Source organism: Anabrus simplex, chromosome 8 (genome assembly GCF_040414725.1).
Source record: "Anabrus simplex isolate iqAnaSimp1 chromosome 8, ASM4041472v1, whole genome shotgun sequence".
In the NCBI taxonomy this organism is placed as follows: domain Eukaryota; kingdom Metazoa; phylum Arthropoda; class Insecta; order Orthoptera; family Tettigoniidae; genus Anabrus; species Anabrus simplex.
Window position 1 is genome coordinate 91,062,611 of NC_090272.1, and position 21,414 is coordinate 91,084,024.

Below are 21,414 nucleotides of genomic sequence, written 5' to 3' on the forward strand. Positions count from 1 at the left end.
GTGAAATGGTAGTTTGTTTATTTATTTATCTATCTATTTATCTATCTATCTATCTATTTATTTAATGAATGGAAAACACATACACAGAGACAATGACAATCCAGAATACAACAATGATTATTTCTACACTATAAAAATACAAGAATTGCAACAAAGATATAAATAAAGTAGTAAGTGACTATATTAATAAATAAGTTAAAGAGCACCTATTATATAGAAAAGGAGTCTGAATTTATAAATTAGAAACACAGGCCTTTAAATGTATATTAATGACAGTGTGTGATTCTGAAAATAAATCTATTCCTGCAGCAAATGTGTTATAAAATCGTAGCATTTCAAGTGATGAGAAGGCCTAAAATTAAATTCTCAAATATTTACGTTATTAGTGTTCCTATCGATAAATACTAAATAACTGGAGTTACATAGAATTAAATTTCCGATAATTAATATGTCTCATACATTTTAGCATTACCGGCTATGATAACAGAGATATTTTCATGATTTTTGATTTTTATTGCTATGTCCATATCAACACCGAACTACAAGAAAAGGGGTTGAACAGAATTTAATGAAAATTGGTAAGTTAAGTCTGGGAATAAGGTACCACAGTCTAGGTTATAAATCATTTTTATTCACACTGGATAAAATGGTAGTTTAGGGGAAGGAGCCTAAATGTATTTTTTAAATACCTGTGTTATTGATCCTATCGAGAAGTATTAACATAACTAAAGATACAGAGAATACAAGTTCCAGTCATATATGTCATATACAGTTCAACCATTTCGACGATGATAAAAGAATTCATGAATTTAGACTAGTCCATGTCAATGACGAGTGTTGCTAATGTGGGAATATTGTTAATCGTGTTAAACAGGCAATGATTTTTGTCATGATTGTCTTAAGGTGTAAAAACACATGGTCATCGGTCCATATCGACAACAAAAATTGTGAAGATGATTATTAAAAATGAGAAAAATCTTAAAACCGGGTGAGTTGGCCATGAGCGTAGAGGCGCGCGGCTGTGAGCTTGGATCCGGGAGATAGTGGATTCGAATCCCACTGTCGACAGCCCTGAAGATGGTTTCCTGTGGTTTCCCATTTTCACACCAGGCAAATGCTGGGACTGTACCTTGATTAAGGCCACGGCCGCTTCCTTCCAATTCCTAGGCCTATCCTATCCCGTCATCGCCATAAGACCTGTCTGTGTCGGTGCGACGTAAAGCCCCTAGCAAAAAAAAAAAAAAAAAAAGGAACATAAAGGAACAATCGCTTGAAGAATAAGACAGAAGGGAGTCGTGAAAGAAGAAAGGACTGCCTTTACATTAGATGTTCTAATATCCCAGAGTCAAAAGAAATCTGTGAAGGCCTACAATATTGAAATCTCATAAAAATGTATCAACAGTAACATTACATTGACCATTGTTGTGATGTGATCTGTCTCTTCTGCTGGCACACATCTCCAATAGATGGGATAACTGCTGTGTCCCGAGTAAAACATCAGACCTGAATATTGGTGGAAAATAGCTGGGAAGTTGGATAACTTTGCACATGCTATATGATTGTCCCATCAATGACGGGTACAACAGCTCGTAAAACATAAGATTGAGTTAGTTGAAAGGAAATACAGTTCACGTTTTATTGCTGGTATAGGGAAATCCTGGTATTCCCCAAAATTGTAAGTGAATGAAATTAATATCATGTTTATGGATTACTGTAGTCACGTCCTAGTTCGTGAACCATGGGCAACGGCTGAGTGGCCTAGTAAGTGGTCCTGAGAGTCGGGATACCGGTTGCTATGGAATGGGAGTGGGCATCTCGGACATATTCTGAGTCGTGGCCCTCCTTGTGCTCAGGCAGCTAGGACTATACAATTCACCGGTGGTCCATAACGCGTTAAGAGGAGAGATCCTCACTTGGACTATGTGCAAGTAGGGTAGCATCCTGCTTCATGAATTTACCGAGCTCAGAACACTTTAAGCAAGCCTCGGACCTATGGGAGTATCGGAGTCCCACTCCCTTTTGACAGGCGAGGGACTCCTTGGAAACAACTTGGCGAACAAAATGGAATTCGATGGGGAGCTATCAATATTAATGGGGCTTATGGAAGAAAGAAAGTAGAACTGGCTGAGTCAGCAAAGAGGATGCATTTGGATGTGCTAGGAGTAAGTGATATTCAGGTAAGGGGAGATAACGAGGAAGAGATAAGAGATTATAAAGTGTACTTGACGGGTGTTAGAAAGGGAAGGGCAGAGTCTGGGGTAGGTCTCTTTATCAGGAATACCATTGCACTCAACATAGTTTCTGTTAGGCACGTAAATGAGCGAATGATGTGGGTAGGTTTGTCACTTGGAGGAATTAGGACTAGAATTGTGTCCGTGTATTCACCATGTGAGGGTGCAGATGAGGATGAAGTGGACAAGTTTTATGAAGCATTGAGTGACATCGTGGTCAGGGTCAACAGCAAGGATAGAATAGTGCTAATGGGCGATTTCAATGCGAGAGTTGGGAATAGAACTGAAGGATACAAAAGGGTGATTGGTAAACGTGGGGAAGATATGGAAGCTAATGGGAATGGGAAGCGTTTGCTGGACTTCTGTGCTGGTATGGGTTTAGCTGTTACGAATACATTCTTCAAGCATAAGGCTATTCACCGCTACACATGGGAGGCTAGAGGTACCAGATCCATAATAGACTATATCTTAACAGACTTCGAATTCAGGAAATCTGTTAGGAATTTACAAGTTTTCCGTGGATTTTTCGATGATACAGACCACTACCTGATCTGTAGTGAACTAAGTATCTCTAGGCCTAGGGTAGAGAAAGTGAAATCTGTCTGCAAACGAATAAGGGTAGAAAATCTCCAGGACGAGGAAATTAGACAGAAGTACATGGATATGATTAGTGAGAAGTTTCAAACAGTAGACAGTAAGCAGGTTCAGGATATAGAAAGTGAATGGGTGGCATACAGGGATGCTGTAGTAGAAATAGCAAGGGAATGCCTAGGAACAACTGTGTGTAAAGATGGGAAAAGGCGAACATCTTGGTGGAATGATGAAGTGAGAGCAGCTTGTAAACGTATAAAGAAGGCTTATCAGAAATGGCTCCAAACAAGGGCCGAGGCAGACAGAGATTTGTACGTAGATGAAAGAAACAGAGCAAAACAAATAGTTGTTGAATCCAAAAAGAAGTCCTGGGAAGATTTTGGTAACAACCTGGAAAGGCTAGGTCAAGCAGCAGGGAAACCTTTCTGGACAGTAATGAAGAATCTTAGGAAGGGAGGGAAAAAGGAAATGAACAGTGTTTTGAGTAATTCAGGTGAACTCATAATAGATCCCAGGGAATCACTGGAGAGGTGGAGGGAATATTTTGAACATCTTCTCAATGTAAAAGGAAATCATCCTTGTGGTGTTGCAAACAGCCAAGCTCATGAGGAGGAGGAAAATGATGTTGGTGAAATTATGCTAGAGGAAGTGGAAAGGATGGTCAATAAACTCCATTGTCACAAAGCAGCAGGAATAGATGAAATTAGACCTGAAATGGTGAAGTATAGTGGGAAGGCAGGGATGAAATGGCTTCATAGAGTAGTAAAATTAGCATGGAGTGTTGGTAAGGTACCTTCAGATTGGACAAAAGCAGTAATTGCACCTATCTATAAGCAAGGGAACAGGAAGGATTGCAACAACTATCAAGGTATCGCATTGATTAGTATACCAGGCAAAGTATTCACTGGCATCTTGGAAGGGAGGGTGCGATCTGTCGTTGAGAGGAAGTTGGATGAAACCCAATGTGGTTTCAGACCACAGAGAGGCTGTCAGGATCAGATTTTCAGTATACGCCAGGTAATTGAAAAATGCTACGAGAGGAATAGGCAGTTGTGTTTATGTTTTGTAGATCTAGAGAAAGCATACGACAGGGTACCGAGGGAGAAGATGTTCGCTATACTTGGGGACTATGGAATTAAAGGTAAATTATTAAAATCAATCAAAGGTATTTATGTTGACAATTGGGCTTCAGTGAGAATTGATGGTAGAATGAGTTCTTGGTTCACGGTACTTACAGGGGTTAGACAAGGCTGTAATCTTTCACCTTTGCTGTTCGTAGTTTACATGGATCATCTGCTGAAAGGTATAAAATGGCAGGGAGGGATTCAGTTAGGTGGAAATGTAATAAGCAGTCTGGCCTATGCTGACGACTTGGTCTTAATGGCAGATTGTGCCGAAAGTCTGCAGTGTAATATCTTGGAACTTGAAAATAGGTGCAATGAGTATGGTATGAAAATTAGCCTCTCGAAGACTAAATTGATGTCCGTAGGTAAGAAATTCAACAGAATTGAATGTCAGATTGGTGATACAAAGCTAGAACAGGTCGATAATTTCAAGTATTTAGGTTGTGTATTCTCCCAGGATGGTAATATAGTAGGTGAGATTGAATCAAGGTGTCGTAAAGCTAATGCAGTGAGCTCGCAGTTGCGATCAACAGTATTCTGTAAGAAGGAAGTCAGCTCCCAGACGAAACTATCGTTACATCGGTCTGTTTTCAGACCAACTTTGTTTTACGGGAGCGAAAGCTGGGTGGACTCAGGATATCTTATTCATAAGTTGGAAGTAACAGACATGAAAGTAGCAAGAATGATTGCTGGTACAAACAGGTGGGAACAATGGCAGGATGGTACTCGGAATGAGGAGATAAAGGCTAATTTAGGAATGAACTCGATGGATGAAGCTGTACGCATAAACCGACTTCGGTGGTGGGGTCATGTGAGGCGAATGGAGAAGGATAGGTTACCTAGGAGAATAATGGACTCTGCTATGGAGGGTAAGAGAAGTAGAGGTAGACCAAGACGACAATGGTTAGACTCTGTTTCTAACGATTTAAAGATAAGAGGTATAGAACTAAACGAGGCCACAACACTAGTTGAAAATCGAGGATTGTGGCGACGTTTAGTAAATTCACAGAGGCTTGCAGACTGAACGCTGAAAGGCATAACAGTCTATAATGATAATGTATGTATGTATGTATGTATGTATGTAAATGTGAAATAATTAACTAAATAAATACAACAATTAAAAGTAATATAAATAATAAATGAAAGCAGATTTTACCTGTATAAAGATTAATCTACGAGGGGGGATCAAATATAAACGGGATTTCATTTTTAATTTAAATTCATTTATTGAAAAACACAAGGCAATTACAATTTATTTTTCCTCATAGTTTCCTGCTTTGGAAATGCATTTGTCCCAGTGTATGGGTGGCTTTTTGATGCCCTCATCATAAAAAGAAAAGGGTTGTATCATCAGCCAGTTGCGCACGAAGTCTTCCACACTCCCGTCGTCTTCAAATTGTTGTCCTCGTAGAGCTTCTTCAAGCAGTCCAAACAAATGGGAATTGCAGGGCGATAAGTCCGGGCTGTAAGGAGGATGATCAAGTCTAGTCCAGTGCATTTCCTGTAGCTTGGTAGCTTGGAGACAGTTAGAGCTGCACTATGGGACCACGCATTGTCAGATCGCTTGGTCTCGTCTTTTGTGGCGATATGTAACCCTTGCCTTGTTCAACAGTTCGCAGTAGTAAGCAGCATTGATTGTGCGTCGCTCATGCAAAAAATCAATCAGCAAAATGCCTCGCCGATCGAAGAAAACAGTTGGAAGAACCTTGCCAGCTGACAGTCGAGTCTTGACTTTCACTGGGTGCTGCCTTCCCTTTCCTCCGCCACTTCTTACACACGTGTCCTTGACAGTGTTTGATCACCGAACTGTGCAGTAAATCTCTGGAATCTCTGGCAAATTTCCACCACTGTAACTCCTTCATGAGCAAGAAATTTTTGTAATTGCGCATTGCGCAGTGGAGGGGTACACCTGTTGCTCCAACATCGTGAGCGTTACTGACGAAATGGCGGGAAATATCTAACAGCACGCTCTCCCCACTCCTAACAGTCCTGCCTAAGCATAGCAGAAGCGTCGGGCCAGTTCTACCGGTACCAGCTGTTGATGTTCAGGAACAAAAATCCTGTTTATATTTGATCAACCTTCGAAAGAATATGCCTACGTCAAAAATTTAAAATCTCTGCATGCCGTAGATTTGGCTGATCATCGCACACAACGCACAGACAAACTGTTTTGGATATTATGACTCAATATAGCTCCTCATGTCGGGGACTTAAAAATGGCTTCCTACACCGTGGACGTAAAGTGACTCCTTAACTTGTATTACCTAGCTTATGTATGTTGCCTAGCTACAGTGAATCTGTGCATTTAATCCTGGTAACAGCATGATGGATTGTCATATCCCAGCACACATTTCCTGATGGTTTTTCATTCATTCAACAACGAACACAAAAATTAAAAACCTGGCTTCAAGGTGCATTTGGATCCCCGTCCATCTACATATGTTACAGATCTTTGCAGGCCGTAGATTTGGCTGGGCATTGTACACACGCTGACACACAGACACTTCCTTTTATTATAATAGATATACTCATTTATTTATTTATTTATTTATTTATTTATTTATTTATTTATTTATTTATTTATTTATTTATTTGTTAATTCATTTTCATTAATTTATTTACCTGTCTATTGATTTTTGTAACTTTTTTACCTTTTCTGTTCATTTGTCTATGTATATCCATTTGTTTATATCACTTTATTTTTATCCATTTATTTATTTATTTATTTATTTATTTATTTATTACTTCATTATTAATATAATTAACTGCTCACTCACTGATTCATTCTTTTATTTGTTTGTTTGGAGGAGTAAATGGGAGCTTTCTAGTATCGTGCTTGAGGAAAAGGAAAGGGTCATTATAAGAGTTAACATGGAGACCTCTCATCTGTTTGATAGCTATTAGGCAATTGTCTCACTTAAGGTTCATCATTCCTATCTGACTTGAACTTTGGTTCGTGACCTTATTTCTGATAAAGTTGTTGGAAGTGGTCAACTGTATTTGTACTATGAAGAGTATTAGCATGAAATATCTACTTGTCATTTAGTAGACAGAATAGAACTACTTAAGTATGAGATATATTTCTGGAGTTACTGTGTACTTAATAGTATTTCATAGTGTGTATTCAGTAAGTATTACTAGCACTTTTATTTATTTTAATTCAACATATATTTGTCTGAAATAAAAAGTTGTATCCCTGTGGGTCAGATTTCATGTAAAACTGGAGATCCACTGGCTGTCATGATTATGACATACATACATACATAATTATAGACTGTTATACCTTCACTCATTCATACTGCAAGCCACACTAAGTATCTCCACAGTCCTCTATTTGCAACTAGCTCTGTGGTTTCCTTCATTTCCACACCTCTTATCACTAAATCATTAAAACCTGAGTCAAACCATCATTGCCTTAGTTTACCTCTGCTTTTGTTATCTGCCATTGTCAAATTAATTATTCTCCTCGTCCTTTACCTCACAAGACCCTACTTCTGAAATCAATTTATGTGTACAGCTTCATCCATAGAGTTTATTCCTAACTTAGTCTTTATCTTCTCATTCCAAGTACCCTTCTGTTATTTTTTGTACCAGCAATCATTCTTGCTAGTTTTTGGTCTGTTACTTCTGAATTATAATTAAGATATCCTGACTCCACCAAGCTTTCATTCCCATTCAGCAAAGTCGGTCTGAAAACAAACGGATTTAAAGATAGCTTCGTCCAACAACTCGCTTCTTTCTTACAGAATATCATTTATCACAATTGTGAGCTCACTGCTTTCATGCACCATGACTCAGTTTCATTAAATATACCACCATCCTGGGAGCAAACACGTCCTCAAAATTGAAATAATCCACCTGTTCAAATTTTGCATTCCCAACATGGAGTTCAATCTTCTTAGGTTCCTTTGCTACTGACATTAACTTTAGTCTTTGAAACACTAGTTTTCAGATCATATTTGCTGCACCTCTTTTCGAGCTCGAAGGTATTACATTACAGACCTTCAACACAGTCTGCAATTAGGACCAAGTAATTGACATAAACCACATTGCTTAAAACAAATCCACTGAACTGAACCCCATTCTGCCATTTTTTTCCTTTCAGTAAATGATCCATGCTATGAAAAACAAAGGTAAAAAAATCAGAACCTTGTCTAATCCTTGTAACTACTTTGAACCTAGAACTCATCCTTCCATCAAATCTCAGTGCAGCCTGATTGTCAACATTAATGCCTGTTATTGCCTCTAAGAACCTACTCCTAAACCCATAATCTCTCATTATGGCTAACATCTTTCCCCTGGGTTCTCTGTCAAATGGCATCTCAAGATCTATAAAATATAAACATTACTAATAAATATTGGATTTGCATGATGTATTAGGTCATATTAAGCATATATACTGTACTATGTACCAAAAAGATGTTAATCCTCTTATGCATGAATTACTTTTCATTTGCGTTTGTTGATGAAAATTTCAAGCTTCAAAGTTTAACTTGCGTTCAGTGTCTTAGATTTGCCAAGAATTCTCAACTCGAGCCAATACCTTAACACTCGTATATGATGTGGTTTGCCATAATGGAATATATATATATATATATATATATATATATATATATTACTTGTGATTACTATGCAAAGCTTTTAACTTTAAAAGACTGATCATTACTGCCTTCTGGCCACGGGTACATATTGCAAGGTGCAATATACTTGCACGACTGTAGGTCAGTAATGTCTTTGAGGTTGAGCTGTCTGCTGTTGTACTCAGTGACACCCAATGAGCCTCCGTCCATGCCAACCAAATTCACCGTACTTACTGAGCCATATTCATGAACCCAGGACTTCAACCAGACAACTTCCAGTATGACTACACCTATAGAACCTCATTTGACATTCTTGAAAAAGCGGTGGAATATTTTTCCCTGCCCCCTATGGTTATAAACTAACTCTGCATATTACTGATGTGTTAATGCTGCAATCGTCAACCAACGACTAAAACAACGGGACGCACTTGATGCCGGACATTTTATATCCTTTCTCACCAAGCTGCTCTCTTGTAAATATGTATTATAAGCTTGTAATTTCTCAACTATTCAATTGGATATTGTAAAATTACGGTATAGTTACCCTGTCAACCTGTAATCGTTCAATCAACGGCAGTAATTAGTGGTATGAACATTGATGCCAGACACTTGTATACCCTTTCTCCCCTAACTGTTTCAATGTAAATATATGTATAAACTTTATAATTTCCTATGATTTTCTAATGAGTAGCGTCAATTATTCTTCGGACCACCACTGCTGGACTCTGCTAAAATTACCCAGTGATTTTACGCATTGGTGCCGACTACTGTGTCTATAAACTTATATTGTTTAACTGTATTATCACTAAACATGTTTTTCTTTTTTGCTTGACTTTCCCATTGTAATGTATCTTAATGTTTACAATTTAATTACCAATCAGGTACCTGATTTATGCCTTGAGGAGGTACTATGACTGATGATGCTCTCAATGAAGGGCGAAACATGTCTCAAATGAAAATAATAAATTCCTAAGTGTTAAAAAATGTATAATGTATTGAATAGGTGACACAATAAACCCTTTAGCATCCTACATTCAGTATCTTCAATACGGATTAACAATGATATTTATCGCTTGCAACATACCACTTAGTTGAGCAGCTCGTCTTCTTTCTCCCAAGTCTTCCCAGCTCAAACTTTGCAACATTTTTGTAACACTACTCTTTTGTGAGAAATCACCCGGAACAAATCAAGCTGCTTTTCTTTGGATTTTTTCCAGTTCTTGAATCAAGGATTCCTGGTGAGGGTCCCATACACTGGAACCATACTCTAGTTGGGATCTTACCAGAGAATTATATGCCCTCTCCTTTACATCCTTACTACAACCCCTAAATACCCTCATAACCATGCGAAGAGATCTGTATCCTTTATTTACAATCATATTTATGTGATTATCCCAATGAATATCTTTGCTTATATTGAGACCTAGGTACTTACAATGATCCTCAAAAGGAACTTTCACACCATCAATGCAGTAATTAAAACTGAGAGGACTTTCCCTATTTGTGAAACTCACGACCTGACTTTTAACCCTGTTTATCATCATACCATTACCTACTGTCCATCTCACAACATTATCGAGGTCATTTTGCAGTTGCTCACAATCTTGTAACTTATTTATTACTTTGCACAGAATAACATCATCTGCAAAAAGCCTTATCCCTGATTCCACTTCTTTACACATATCATTGATATTTATAAGAAAACATAACTGTCTTGAGGAATTTCCCTCTTAATTATTACAGGGACAAATAAAGCTTCGCCTACTCTTATTCTCTGAGTTCTGTTTTCTGGAAATATAGCCACCCATTCAGTCAGTCTTTTGTCAAGTCCAGTTGCATTCATTTTTGCCAGTAGTCTCCCATGATATACCTTATCAAATGCCTTAGATAGGTCAATCGCGATACAGTCCAACTGACCTCCTGAATCCAGGATATCTGCTATATCTTGCTGGAATCCTACAAGTTGAGCGTCAGTGGAATAACCTTTCCTAAACCCAAACTGTCTTCTATCAAACCAGTTATTAATTTTTCAAACATGTCTACAGAAAGAATGTTTTCCCAAAATATAATAAAATTCTTCCGGGCTGTTATGCCGTGGTCCACTCCTCTCGCTTCTCCCAAACGTTTCGAATTTTATTATATTGACACCGGCCGTGAAAGCCTTCATACTTTAATGTTTTCCCAAAGCTTACATGCAATGAATGTCAAACTGACTGGCCTGTAATTTTTAGTTTTATGTCTATCACCCTTTCCTGTATACACAGGTGGTACTATAGCAACTCTCCATTCATTTGGTATAGCTCCTTCATGCAAACAATAATCAAGTAAATACTTCAGATATGGTACTATATCCCAACTCATTGTCTTTAGTATATCCCCCGAAACCTTATCGATTCCAGTTGCTTACCTAGTTTTCAACTTTTGTATCTTACTGTAAATGTCATTGTTGTAGCCCGCCTGGTGGCCATGATCATTAAGGCGCTGAAGTCTAAACGGTCTGACACCGAGGTTAGCCGGTTCAAGTCCCGTTTGGTTGAAAAAATTTTCACCATCAGAATGTTGGCCGGCAGGGTAGGGGAGGTGGTGGTATACAGTTTCTAATCACTAGATTGTGTGCCAAAATCCTGGATTAAATTCCAAACCTCTCTGCAGTGCTCATGTAGAGTGAGGGCATATGATGCTGTTGATGGTTATTCGTCCGTCGGATGGAGACGTTAAGCCTTGAGCAGACCCCTTGGTGCTATTCGACAGGAGTAGGCTATGTGCCGGCACCGGGTTTCACCCATCATCATTCATTTCATCTCATTAACTCCTCTGATGAGGTTGACGTCAGAAAGTGCATCCGGTCATAAAAACCCGCTATGACAGATTCATCTCACCTCATACCCAGACCCGTAGGGAAACAGGACAAGGGTTGGACAAACAAACTGTAAATGTCATTGTTGTCATAGGTAAATTTTAATACTTCTTTAGTATTAGTCACTTCCTCTATCTGGACATTATCCTTGTAACCAACAATCTTTACATACTGCTGACTGAATACTTCTGCCTTTTGAAGATCCTCGCATACACACTCACTTGTTCATTAATGATTCCTGTAATATCCTTCTTGGAACCTGTTTCTGCCTTAAAGTATCTGTACATACTCTTCCATTTTTCATTAAAATTTGTATGACCGCCAATTATGCTTGCCATCATGTTATCCTTGGCTGACTTCTTTGCTACATTCAATTTCGTAGTAAGTTCCTTCAATTTCTCCTTACTTCCACAGCCATTACTAACTCTGTTTCTTTCCAGTGTGCACCTCCTTCTTAGTCTCTTTACTTCTCTGTTAAAATATAGTGGATCTTTACCATTCCTTACCACCTTTAAAGGTACAAACCTATTTTCACATTCTTCAACAATTGTTTTAAACCCATCCCAGAGTCTGTTTACATTTTTATTTACCATTTTCCACCGATCATATTTACTTTTTTTTAAATTCCCTCATGTCTTTTTTATCAGTGGGATCTAAACCCACAACCTAGGCCACCATAGGTCAACTAGTAAGAGCATCTGACATGAAATCAGAAGGTTGTGGGTGTCTGGTTGGCAATTTTGTTCTGTATTTAACATCTCTTTGGTAGCTACTAAATGTACTCATAACCTAATACAGTTCATTGAAAGTTTATTTTGAGTACAATGGGATCATGAAAATTCGCTGTTAATTGAATTGGCCCACAATGGGCGATTTCCATGCATTCCACAGTTGTTTCATAACTGTGAGGTTCTTCAGTCAGTCGAAAACTCATTTAGGATAAAATAAATTTAGATAATACCTGAAAAAGAAAACATTAAATAACAGATTAATCCTACAAAATATACCATTTCTTAAAACCAAAATTATATGTTTTGTTCTTGAAAGAAGACATAAGATTCTATCAAATCATACTTTTATTCATTCATTCATGTCATTTAGGCCAACTAAGGACCACGTCATTTCAACTGTCTCCATCCCCGAGCTTTAACATTTACCCAATACTCCTGCATTCGTTGCCGGTGTTGTTTGTTTATCTCTTTCTTTCTTTCTTTCTTTGTCTGACTCATTGTCTGAATGGTCAGCGTACTGGCCTTCAATTCAGAGGGTCCCGGGTTCAATTCCTGGCTGGGTTATGGATTTTAACCTTAATTGGCTAATTCCAATGGCTCGAGGGCTGGGTGTGTATAGTACTCAGCATTAGAAATCATCCTAGGTAGGGCCCTCATCTTCACAGACATGCAGGTTGCCTAAAGGCCATCTACGAGAAAAAGACCTGCACCAGGCCTCTCCGGAGACCATACACCATTATTATTCTTTCTTTCCTGTAAGATCTTTCAGTCACCCAGTAGTGTCTGTCGGTGATTTCAACAGCCATAGTCATGTATAAGGATATCAGAATGAAGACGGCAGTAGGGCAATTCTAAATGAATGGATGGATCTGTACAATCTTCAGCTTGTGTACAACGCTAAAGATCCAGGAACGTTCTGATCTGGTAGATGGTTGAAGGATTATTCCCCTGATCTGTGCATTGTATCTAAATCTGGAAATAATGATATGACACAACGAAAAGTCATCAAGTCTTTCCCACACAGCCAACATAGGCCAGTCATTATTTATTATGGTACAGAAATTCCACTAGTCACCACCATCGCACAACCTCAATGGAATTTTCAACTTGCAAACTGGGAACTGTTTCAGAAAGGTCTTGATAACACCATTCAGTGGATTCCCCCAATTCCATCCAATTATGAACGATTTGTGCGTGCTATTAAAGTTAATGCTAAAAACTATATTCCACGTGGGTTTCGGAAGGAATATATCCCGGGGTGGTCTCAAGAATGCAATGATTTGTATGCTAAATATCAAGAATCTCATGATGACACAACAGCTGATGACCTTTTGAGAGCTCTCAATAAGAACAGAAGCGAAAAATGGCTTAAAACAGTGGCAGAACTTAACTTTACACATTCTAGTTGCAAAGCCTGGAACCTTATAAGAAAACTTGGTACAGATCCAAGGCTATCAAGCACAGTCCCCCGTGTGGATGCCAGTGCTGTTGCATCCAGACTAATGAAGAATTCGAAAGCTGAAATTGACAAGGCACATACATGAATCATGAGAAATGAATTGTACATGAAAAGATCCAATCTAACACCACATCCTGACTACTCAGGTGACTTCAGCATTGGGGAACTTGATATAGCCTTGAATATGCTAAAGGTAAATAAAGCTGTTGGCATATATCCAGAGTTTCTTAAAGCCAGAGGACCTTAAACAAAAGTGTGGCTCATTGAATTCTTCAATGAAATTCTATGAACTGGAAGATTACCAAAGCTTTACAAGCAGGCTAAGATAATTGCCATCCTGAAACCAGGCAAAGATGGAACCGATGCCTCTCATTACTGGCCAGTATCGCTCATCAGCATGACCTATAAGCTACTAGAAAAGCTTATTCTAAATCGCATTCAAGACGCCATTAATCAAACTATCCCTGTAAAACAAGCTGACTTTAGGAAACATCGGAGCTTAACATTGACAACTATAGTTAAAGCTGGATTTCAATGAGGTCTCCGATCAGCTGTAGTTTTTGTGAACCTTACAGCAGCTTATGACACTGTGTGGAGGAATGGCTTGATGGCAAAGTATATTATCATCCCATGTCAAAAGCTGGCATTTCTAGTGAACACATACTCTCTGATAGATGTTTTAAGGTGTTTCTGAATGGACAATCTAGCAGATGGAGGACTGTAAACAATGGCCTACCTCGGGGATCAGTTCTGGCTCCCATTCTGTTTAACTTGTATATTCCTGATATGCAAGACACTGACTCATTGAAAATCCAGTATGCAGACGACCTAGCGTTAGTCTTCCACAGTAAAGATCTTATGCACTGTGAGAATGTACTTACAAGTGATCTGACGAAATTGAGTGACTGCTTCCATAAATGGAGACTTCAGACTAACCCAAATAAAACTGAGATTACTGCATTCCATCTAAATAATAAGGAAGCTAATAGGAAGCTACATGTGACTTTCGACGGAACCGAAGTACCACATAACTACAATCCAAAACATCTAGGAATCACTCTGGATCGGTCCTTGACATTCAAACAACAGTCCATCACGTTATCTAAGAAACTTGGCTCCAGAGTGAATCTACTCCACAAGATTGCCAGAAGTAGCTGGGGTGCGGACGCCAATACGCTACGCTCTGCTGCACTCACTCTTGTGTATTCTGCTGGTGAATACTGTGCTCCAGTATGGCAAAACAGCATTCACACAACAAAGATTGATGTCCAGCTTAATGAAGCCATGAGATTTATCACTGGTACTGTCAGATCTACTCCCACTCAGTGGTTACCTGTCTCAGCTAATTTTGCCCCGCAAGATCTAAGGAGGAAAGCAGCTAAGCTAAACTTGCTCAAGAAGATCTCTTCTCATAAGAACTCTCCCTAGTACGATGCCCTATAAGACCCACCAACAACTCATCTGAAATCACGCAAATCACCCTGGACTAATTTTAAAAGTATCAGTTCTTTCGACATGACCTCCAAGTGGCTACAACGTTGGCATGAACATCCACCCAACAACTCACACTTGGTTCAAGATCCAACAAAGAAGGTTGAAGGATTCCAACTGCCGCGTCAAACCTGGTCGAAGCTGAACCGAATTAGAACAGGTCAAGGGAGGTGTGATTACATGTTGAAGAAATGGGGTTTCAGTTCATCTGCTGACTGCGACTGCAGAGCGGAGGAGCAGACAATGGAACACATTGTTAAGGAGTGCCCACTTAGAGCATTGGTGGTCTGAGGCTTCTACACCAAATGACTCAGAGTGCTCTGGACTAGTTGTCAAATTTGGACATTTCCATTTGATATTTGATTTTTTGTGTACTTGTAAAGCCATATGATATATTTCTTTCTTTCTTTCTTTCTTTCTTTCTTTGGTTCACGCCTTCCCTGTTTTCAGCTTCAACTTTTCTTGGAAACTCTTGTGGTTTCTGCGTAAGTGGGTTGCGCTCCAGAATATCATCATGTGTAGATCTTTTTTCTACTTCGCCAAACCAGGCCCCATTTGTCTTCTTATTTTGGAAGTAGGTTAGGATCTGCTTGGTTGACCTTGCAGGGTTCATTCTGGTCATCTGACCATAAAAAACAATCCTCTTCTGCATCGTATTGGTTATCTTTTCTACATGGAAATAGAGCTTGTAGTTGTGCCGTCTTCTATATTCACCTTTGTCTTTGATGGGGCCCAAGATTTTCCTTAAAATCTTTCTTTCTTTCTTTCTTTCTTTCTTTCTTTCTTTCTTTCTTTCTTTCTTTCTTTGATCTCAGGTTTCTCAATAAGGCCTTTTTTTGTTCATTGCAAGGCACTCGACAGCAGAGAGGGCCTTGAGATGAATGACTGTGCGGTAGTGTCTGAACTTGGCGTTCAACGATAACACTTTTTTTTTTACGCCCCCACTGGAGCACTTTAATCAGTCGTATACATTAATGTCTAATAGTATTAAATGGAGTCAGCTTTTCTTCTTCTTCTTCTTCTTCTTCTTCTTCTTCTTCTTCTTCTTCTTCTTCTTCTTCTTCTTCTTCTTCTTCCTCCTCTTCTGCTCCCAAAACTTCTTTATCCTGTCAGACCTGCTGCCCTTTGGTTATCAGTAATGATGTACTTCCTTCGTTCAAATCTTATGAGTTTGAATCATAAGTGTTTATTCCTTAGAATCCTCTTCTCTTCTCTACCTTCAGTTTGGAGCATTGATAAATTTTATTCTTCTTAATCATTCATGATCTCTGTGAACCAAGCGCTCATTGTTCTATTTTTCCAGAGGTAACTAACTAACTGCTTCACTAGTTGGGTTTCTGGCAGTCTGAAGGCTTGACAAAAAAGGCAATTCTCCTTTTCCGCATTGTATCTATTATTGATTCGCTTTCACAATATACCACTTCATTAGGTAATAATGTCCATTGGCCATCAACTTGGTGTTCCTTATTGATGATTGTCCTGATGATTCTTCTATCTACTTTCTGAAATTTATCGGTTGTTGATTTAGTGTTCAACTTGCAGAGAGTTTCACTAGCATAAGTTACTTTGGGTTTTACAACTGTATTGTAATGTTGAAATTTAGCATTCATGGAGAGAGATTTTTTTAAAATAAATTGTCCAGGTGATTCAGCGATCTGCCAAGTTGAAAGGTGAACAATATGGCCATAAGCACTCTTTGTCTTATTTCAGGTTCCCTATGAGAATCAACATCTTTATCATCTGATGGCCAGGCAGGAATCAATTTTTGAAAATGAGACAAAGTCTCTCAAGTGCATTGGCACTGCCGGTTGCTCCAAGTAGCCCACGCAGTGGCCTCCACGGTATGCACTAGCCATGCGTTTTGGTAGGTGTGCTATTTACCAACTGATTAGCCCAACTTAGCACACTGGGGCAAAACGCTGGCAACCAGGAATGAGTTAGCTCGAAAATTTATAATGTCCAATAACGGACCAACTATATTGGTGCGGTACCGGTATTATAAATTTACTCATTCGGAACAAATATTAACAGGTTCCTTATGGGAATCAACATCTTCACCACATACCACTTAGTTGAGCAGTTTGTCTCCTATCTCCCAAGTCTTCCCAACCCAAACTTTGCAACATTTTTGTAATGCTACTCTTTTGTCGGAAATCACTCAGAATAAATCGAGCTGCTTTTCTTTGGACTTTTTCCAGTTCTTGAATCAAGGAATCCTGGTGAGGGTCCCATACCCTAGAACCATACTCTAGTTGGGGTCTTACCATAGACTTATATGCCCTCTCCTTTACATCCTTACTACAACCCCTAAATACCCTCATAACCATCTGCAGAGATTTGTACCCTTTATTTTCAATAATATTTATTTGATTACCCCAATGAATATCTTTGCTTATATGGTTTTCTGTGGTTTCCCATTTTCTCACCAGAAAATGCTGGGATTGTACCTTAATTAAGGCCGCGCCTGCTTCCTTCCCACTCCTAGGCCTTTCCTATCCCATTGTCGCCATAAGACCTATCTGTGTTGGGGCAACATAAAGCAGCTTGTAAAAAGTGAAAGAAAAAAACGTGGAGCATCCATGGGTACTTGTGGGAATTTATTATATACACAGGTGCCACAACTGATATAGTGTCCACTGAACCACAGAAGACAACAAAATTAGCATTAAACATGCTACAACCTTTCTTCACTATTGGACACACCCTCTGGATGGACAATTATTGTAATTCTCCATATATGTGTCTTATATTGAAGAGGAATAGTGTCAGTGAAGCCAATACCCTTAGGCTCAACAGGAAAGATGTTCCAAAGCAAATAAAACAACACAAATTAAAGAAAGGTGAACTTGTAGCTTATCATTTACAGGGTGTTATGGTTCTGAAATGACAAGAAACAGGTTTCTTTCAATTCCACATTTCATGATGCCTCGGTGAAAACCTCAGAGAAATGGTGCAAATAAATAGAGAAACCTACTGGCATCACAGAATATAATCAGCTTATGGTGGGGGAGGTCTATCTCAAAGATCAGAAACTGCAGCCTTACCTCATAGAGAGGAAGCATTGTATAAAATGGTATCTAAAACTTTTAAGGTGATTATTGAACACAATAATTCACAGTTCCCTTATCATATACAATGGATCCCAGAATGTGTAAAAATCAGTCACCTCAATTACAGAATTCAGTTAGTACAGGACCTCAATGAAATCTATGGAAAGGCTGCAGTTTTCCATAAATGTGATAGACCTTCCAAAACACCTCCTCTGCAGAGACTTACAGCTCAAAATTTAATTGAAAGGCTCCCTCCCACTGAGAAGAAAGCTAAAAGGTGTCTGGTGTGCATGAAAAAACTGGAAAACGGAAGGGAATTCCATTCTGGTGCAAGAAATGCGGTATTAGGCTCTGTGTAGAGGGTGTTTAAAATGTTATCACACTGAAGCCAGCTTTCAGGTGAGTTAATTTTTTTACTTTTTTTTTTTTTTCTAAAAAAGTGTCTATTGGGTGGTGTGTATCTCCTCAAAATTTAGGTTATTCATTTGTAAACGTTGTTGAGATATAAATCTTTATTTGTAGTACTGTAACATAGCTGCTGCTTGGACATTTCAATTACTGCCGGTAGGCTCAGGTGAGGGAAATTTAAATCCTGGCTTAAGCCCACGATGTCCCTGAACACTACATCAGAATAATAGCAGACATGTATGGCTGTGTACAAACTCATGTCAGATGCCCAGCTGGGTTATCCAGAAGTTTTAACATTGATGTTGGTATCCACCAAGGTAGTGTTCTTAGCCTACTTTCATTCAACATCTTCATGAACTACATAACAGGTGAGATTTGAAAATTAATCCTATGGAATATCTTACATGTTGATGATGTGGTACTAATCTCCAAAAGCAAACAATAAATTCAATATAGTCTTGAGTAGTGGAGAGAATCCCTTGAGAGCAATGGTTTATGCATTAGCAGAACCAAACCTGAATGTATGGTTTGTTGTGTTGACTCAACTAAAAACTTCATACAAAATGAAGATCTAATGCTTGATGATACCAATAGAAAACTTCAAGTACTTTGAGTCTGTTATCTCAGATGATTTGAAGATAGATGCTGACATCATACATAGAATAACCACAGCCTGAGGCAAATGGCACTCACTAACCAGAGTTTTATGTGATCCAAGAATGCCTGTTAGAACAAAAGGCAAGATTTTGAAAGCAGCAGGAAGACCTCCCAATGTTGTATAGTAGCGAGGTCTGGCCAGTAAAAAAGATCAATGAACAGAAACTTCACACTGCAAAAATGTGCATGTTGTGATGGGCTAACAAGGTCTCGCTTAATGACACGGTGCACAACGAATATGTCAGGAGTAGCACCCATCACAGATAAACTATCAGAATCATGTTTGAGATGGTATGGACACGTAATGCACAGACCTGATGATTTCATCGCTGTGGGGAGATGAGAACAATGTAGACCTGTAACTAGTGACGGGCAGTCTGAGGCGGGGTTTCGAGATTTTTTTAGACTAGCGCAAACACTGTTTCTTGCAAGAAATTTCGAGAGTATTGTTCCCGTGTTGTGCGGCGAGCAGCGTGTCGTAGAACTACAGGTAGACAGAGCTGAATGTTGTTTGTGCAGAGTATACGAATAGCGAACCACAGGTCTTCTCCATTCCGTAAATACATGTCAACAAGCGACTAGGACGTTCATTTCTTTTATTTCTATTGAGGTCTATTTTGACACAGTATAATATAAAGGATATGCATTCTGGCATTGTATGCAGCGGTAAGTACCGGTACACCAATGAATAGGCTAAGAACGGAAACTGACGGCTACTCTAGGTGTACATTGTTATTGCTCATAATTTATCAGACCTCACATTCAGTACCCAATTGACATTATGGTGATGAAGGAAATAATTCCTTACAGTGTTGTATAGTATTTTATTTTTTGTTTTTGCTATTTGCTTTACATCGCACCGACACAGACAGGTCTTATGGTGATAATGGGATAGGAAAGGACTAGGAGTGGGAAGGAAGCGGCTGTGGCCTTAATTAAGGTACAGCCCCAGCATTTGCCTGGTGTTAAAATGGAAAACCATTTTCAGGGTTGCCAACAGTGGGGTTCAAACTCACTATCTCCTGGATGCAAGCTCACAGATGTGCGCTCCTAACCATACAACCAACTCACCCGGTCATAGAGTATTCACGTCATAATTAGGTACTTCGGTACTGACAGTGTAAGATGTAAGTCAGTAAGATGTCAGTGGCATATGCTGGGATCAAGACGTGGGCTACCACTAGACTTAGACTTTTCGATAGTTGGTTTAGTGAGTGTGAAGTCTTCAGCATTTTGAGCTGCAGCCAGTAGCCAACACAGAAGTGTACTGTGTTGTCTAGGCTGCTTCACAAGTTACTGCCCTGGCCTCTACCACTGCCAATACTCAACACCTGATCAGTAGAGATGGTAGCCTAAGGTTTAGCAAATTAAAGCCTGGCTTTGTGGCTAAATGGACAGAATGCTTGCCTTTGGTTCGATAGCCCCGGTTCAATTTTCAGAATCAACCCCCTCATACTGTTAATTCTCCTGGCTTGAGGACTGGGTGTTTGTGATGTCTTCACCATTCATTTTATTGTCATTAGGTGACCACGAAGCCTATACGGATGCCATGCACCATTATTATTATTATTATTATTATTATTATTATTATTATTATTATTATTATGTTAAATATGTAGAATTTTTCAACGGTCATACCCATCGTTCACTGGTTAATTATCTTCCTCGGAAGATCAGTAGTGTTGTCCGACCCATGATCACGGGATCAATTCCATCCAACAAAAGAGAACACTAAACCTGAAAGAATGCATTTAATTTTAGCAGATCTACCTATAAAAAGAAAACTATGTTACTCCTATAACATCTGCCCTGCGGTGTCTTCCTACAAGAATGAGGAAGTAAACGGGAGTGAAATACCAGCGCTCTGTTATCTATATAATTAAGTCTGAAGTATGAGGTGTGGAAATATATACGATGATTAAGGCATGGTTGATAGTTAGCAATGGCGATCTGGAGGAACGAAGCCTAGCTCACCCCGGTCCCAGCACCTATTGGACATACGTCAGCAAGCCGCACGAGGTGGATCGAGAATCTAGGCTGCAATGTCAGTCTCCGATGCCTTGCTCTCGGAAATACATGCGACGTTCTTTTCTCACTGCTTTCAAGTTTTGAAAATGGAACTGTGTCATATGATTGCATTATAATGTGGTTTGGACTTCCATCATTCTGATTTGAGGTTTGGGCTTCACCGATAGCCTTGGTAGCCCTCAGCATACGCCACTGAAGTGTGTCTAA

General features: G+C 39.1%; 1 protein-coding gene across 4 annotated transcripts in view; it reads left to right on the forward strand.

Moving 5' to 3' along the window:
• The first annotated feature begins 6,934 nt into the window (after positions 1-6,934).
• The window catches only part of LOC136878831 (antigen WC1.1), a 144,545-nt gene continuing 130,065 nt past the window's right edge, over positions 6,935-21,414 (forward strand). For all 4 annotated transcript variants that reach the window (XM_068229027.1, XM_068229028.1, XM_068229029.1 and 1 more), the window contains exon 1: positions 6,935-7,073. In XM_068229027.1, the coding sequence (XP_068085128.1) occupies positions 7,017-7,073 (57 nt within the window). In that variant the 5' untranslated portion in view covers positions 6,935-7,016. The remainder of the gene's footprint in view (positions 7,074-21,414) is intronic.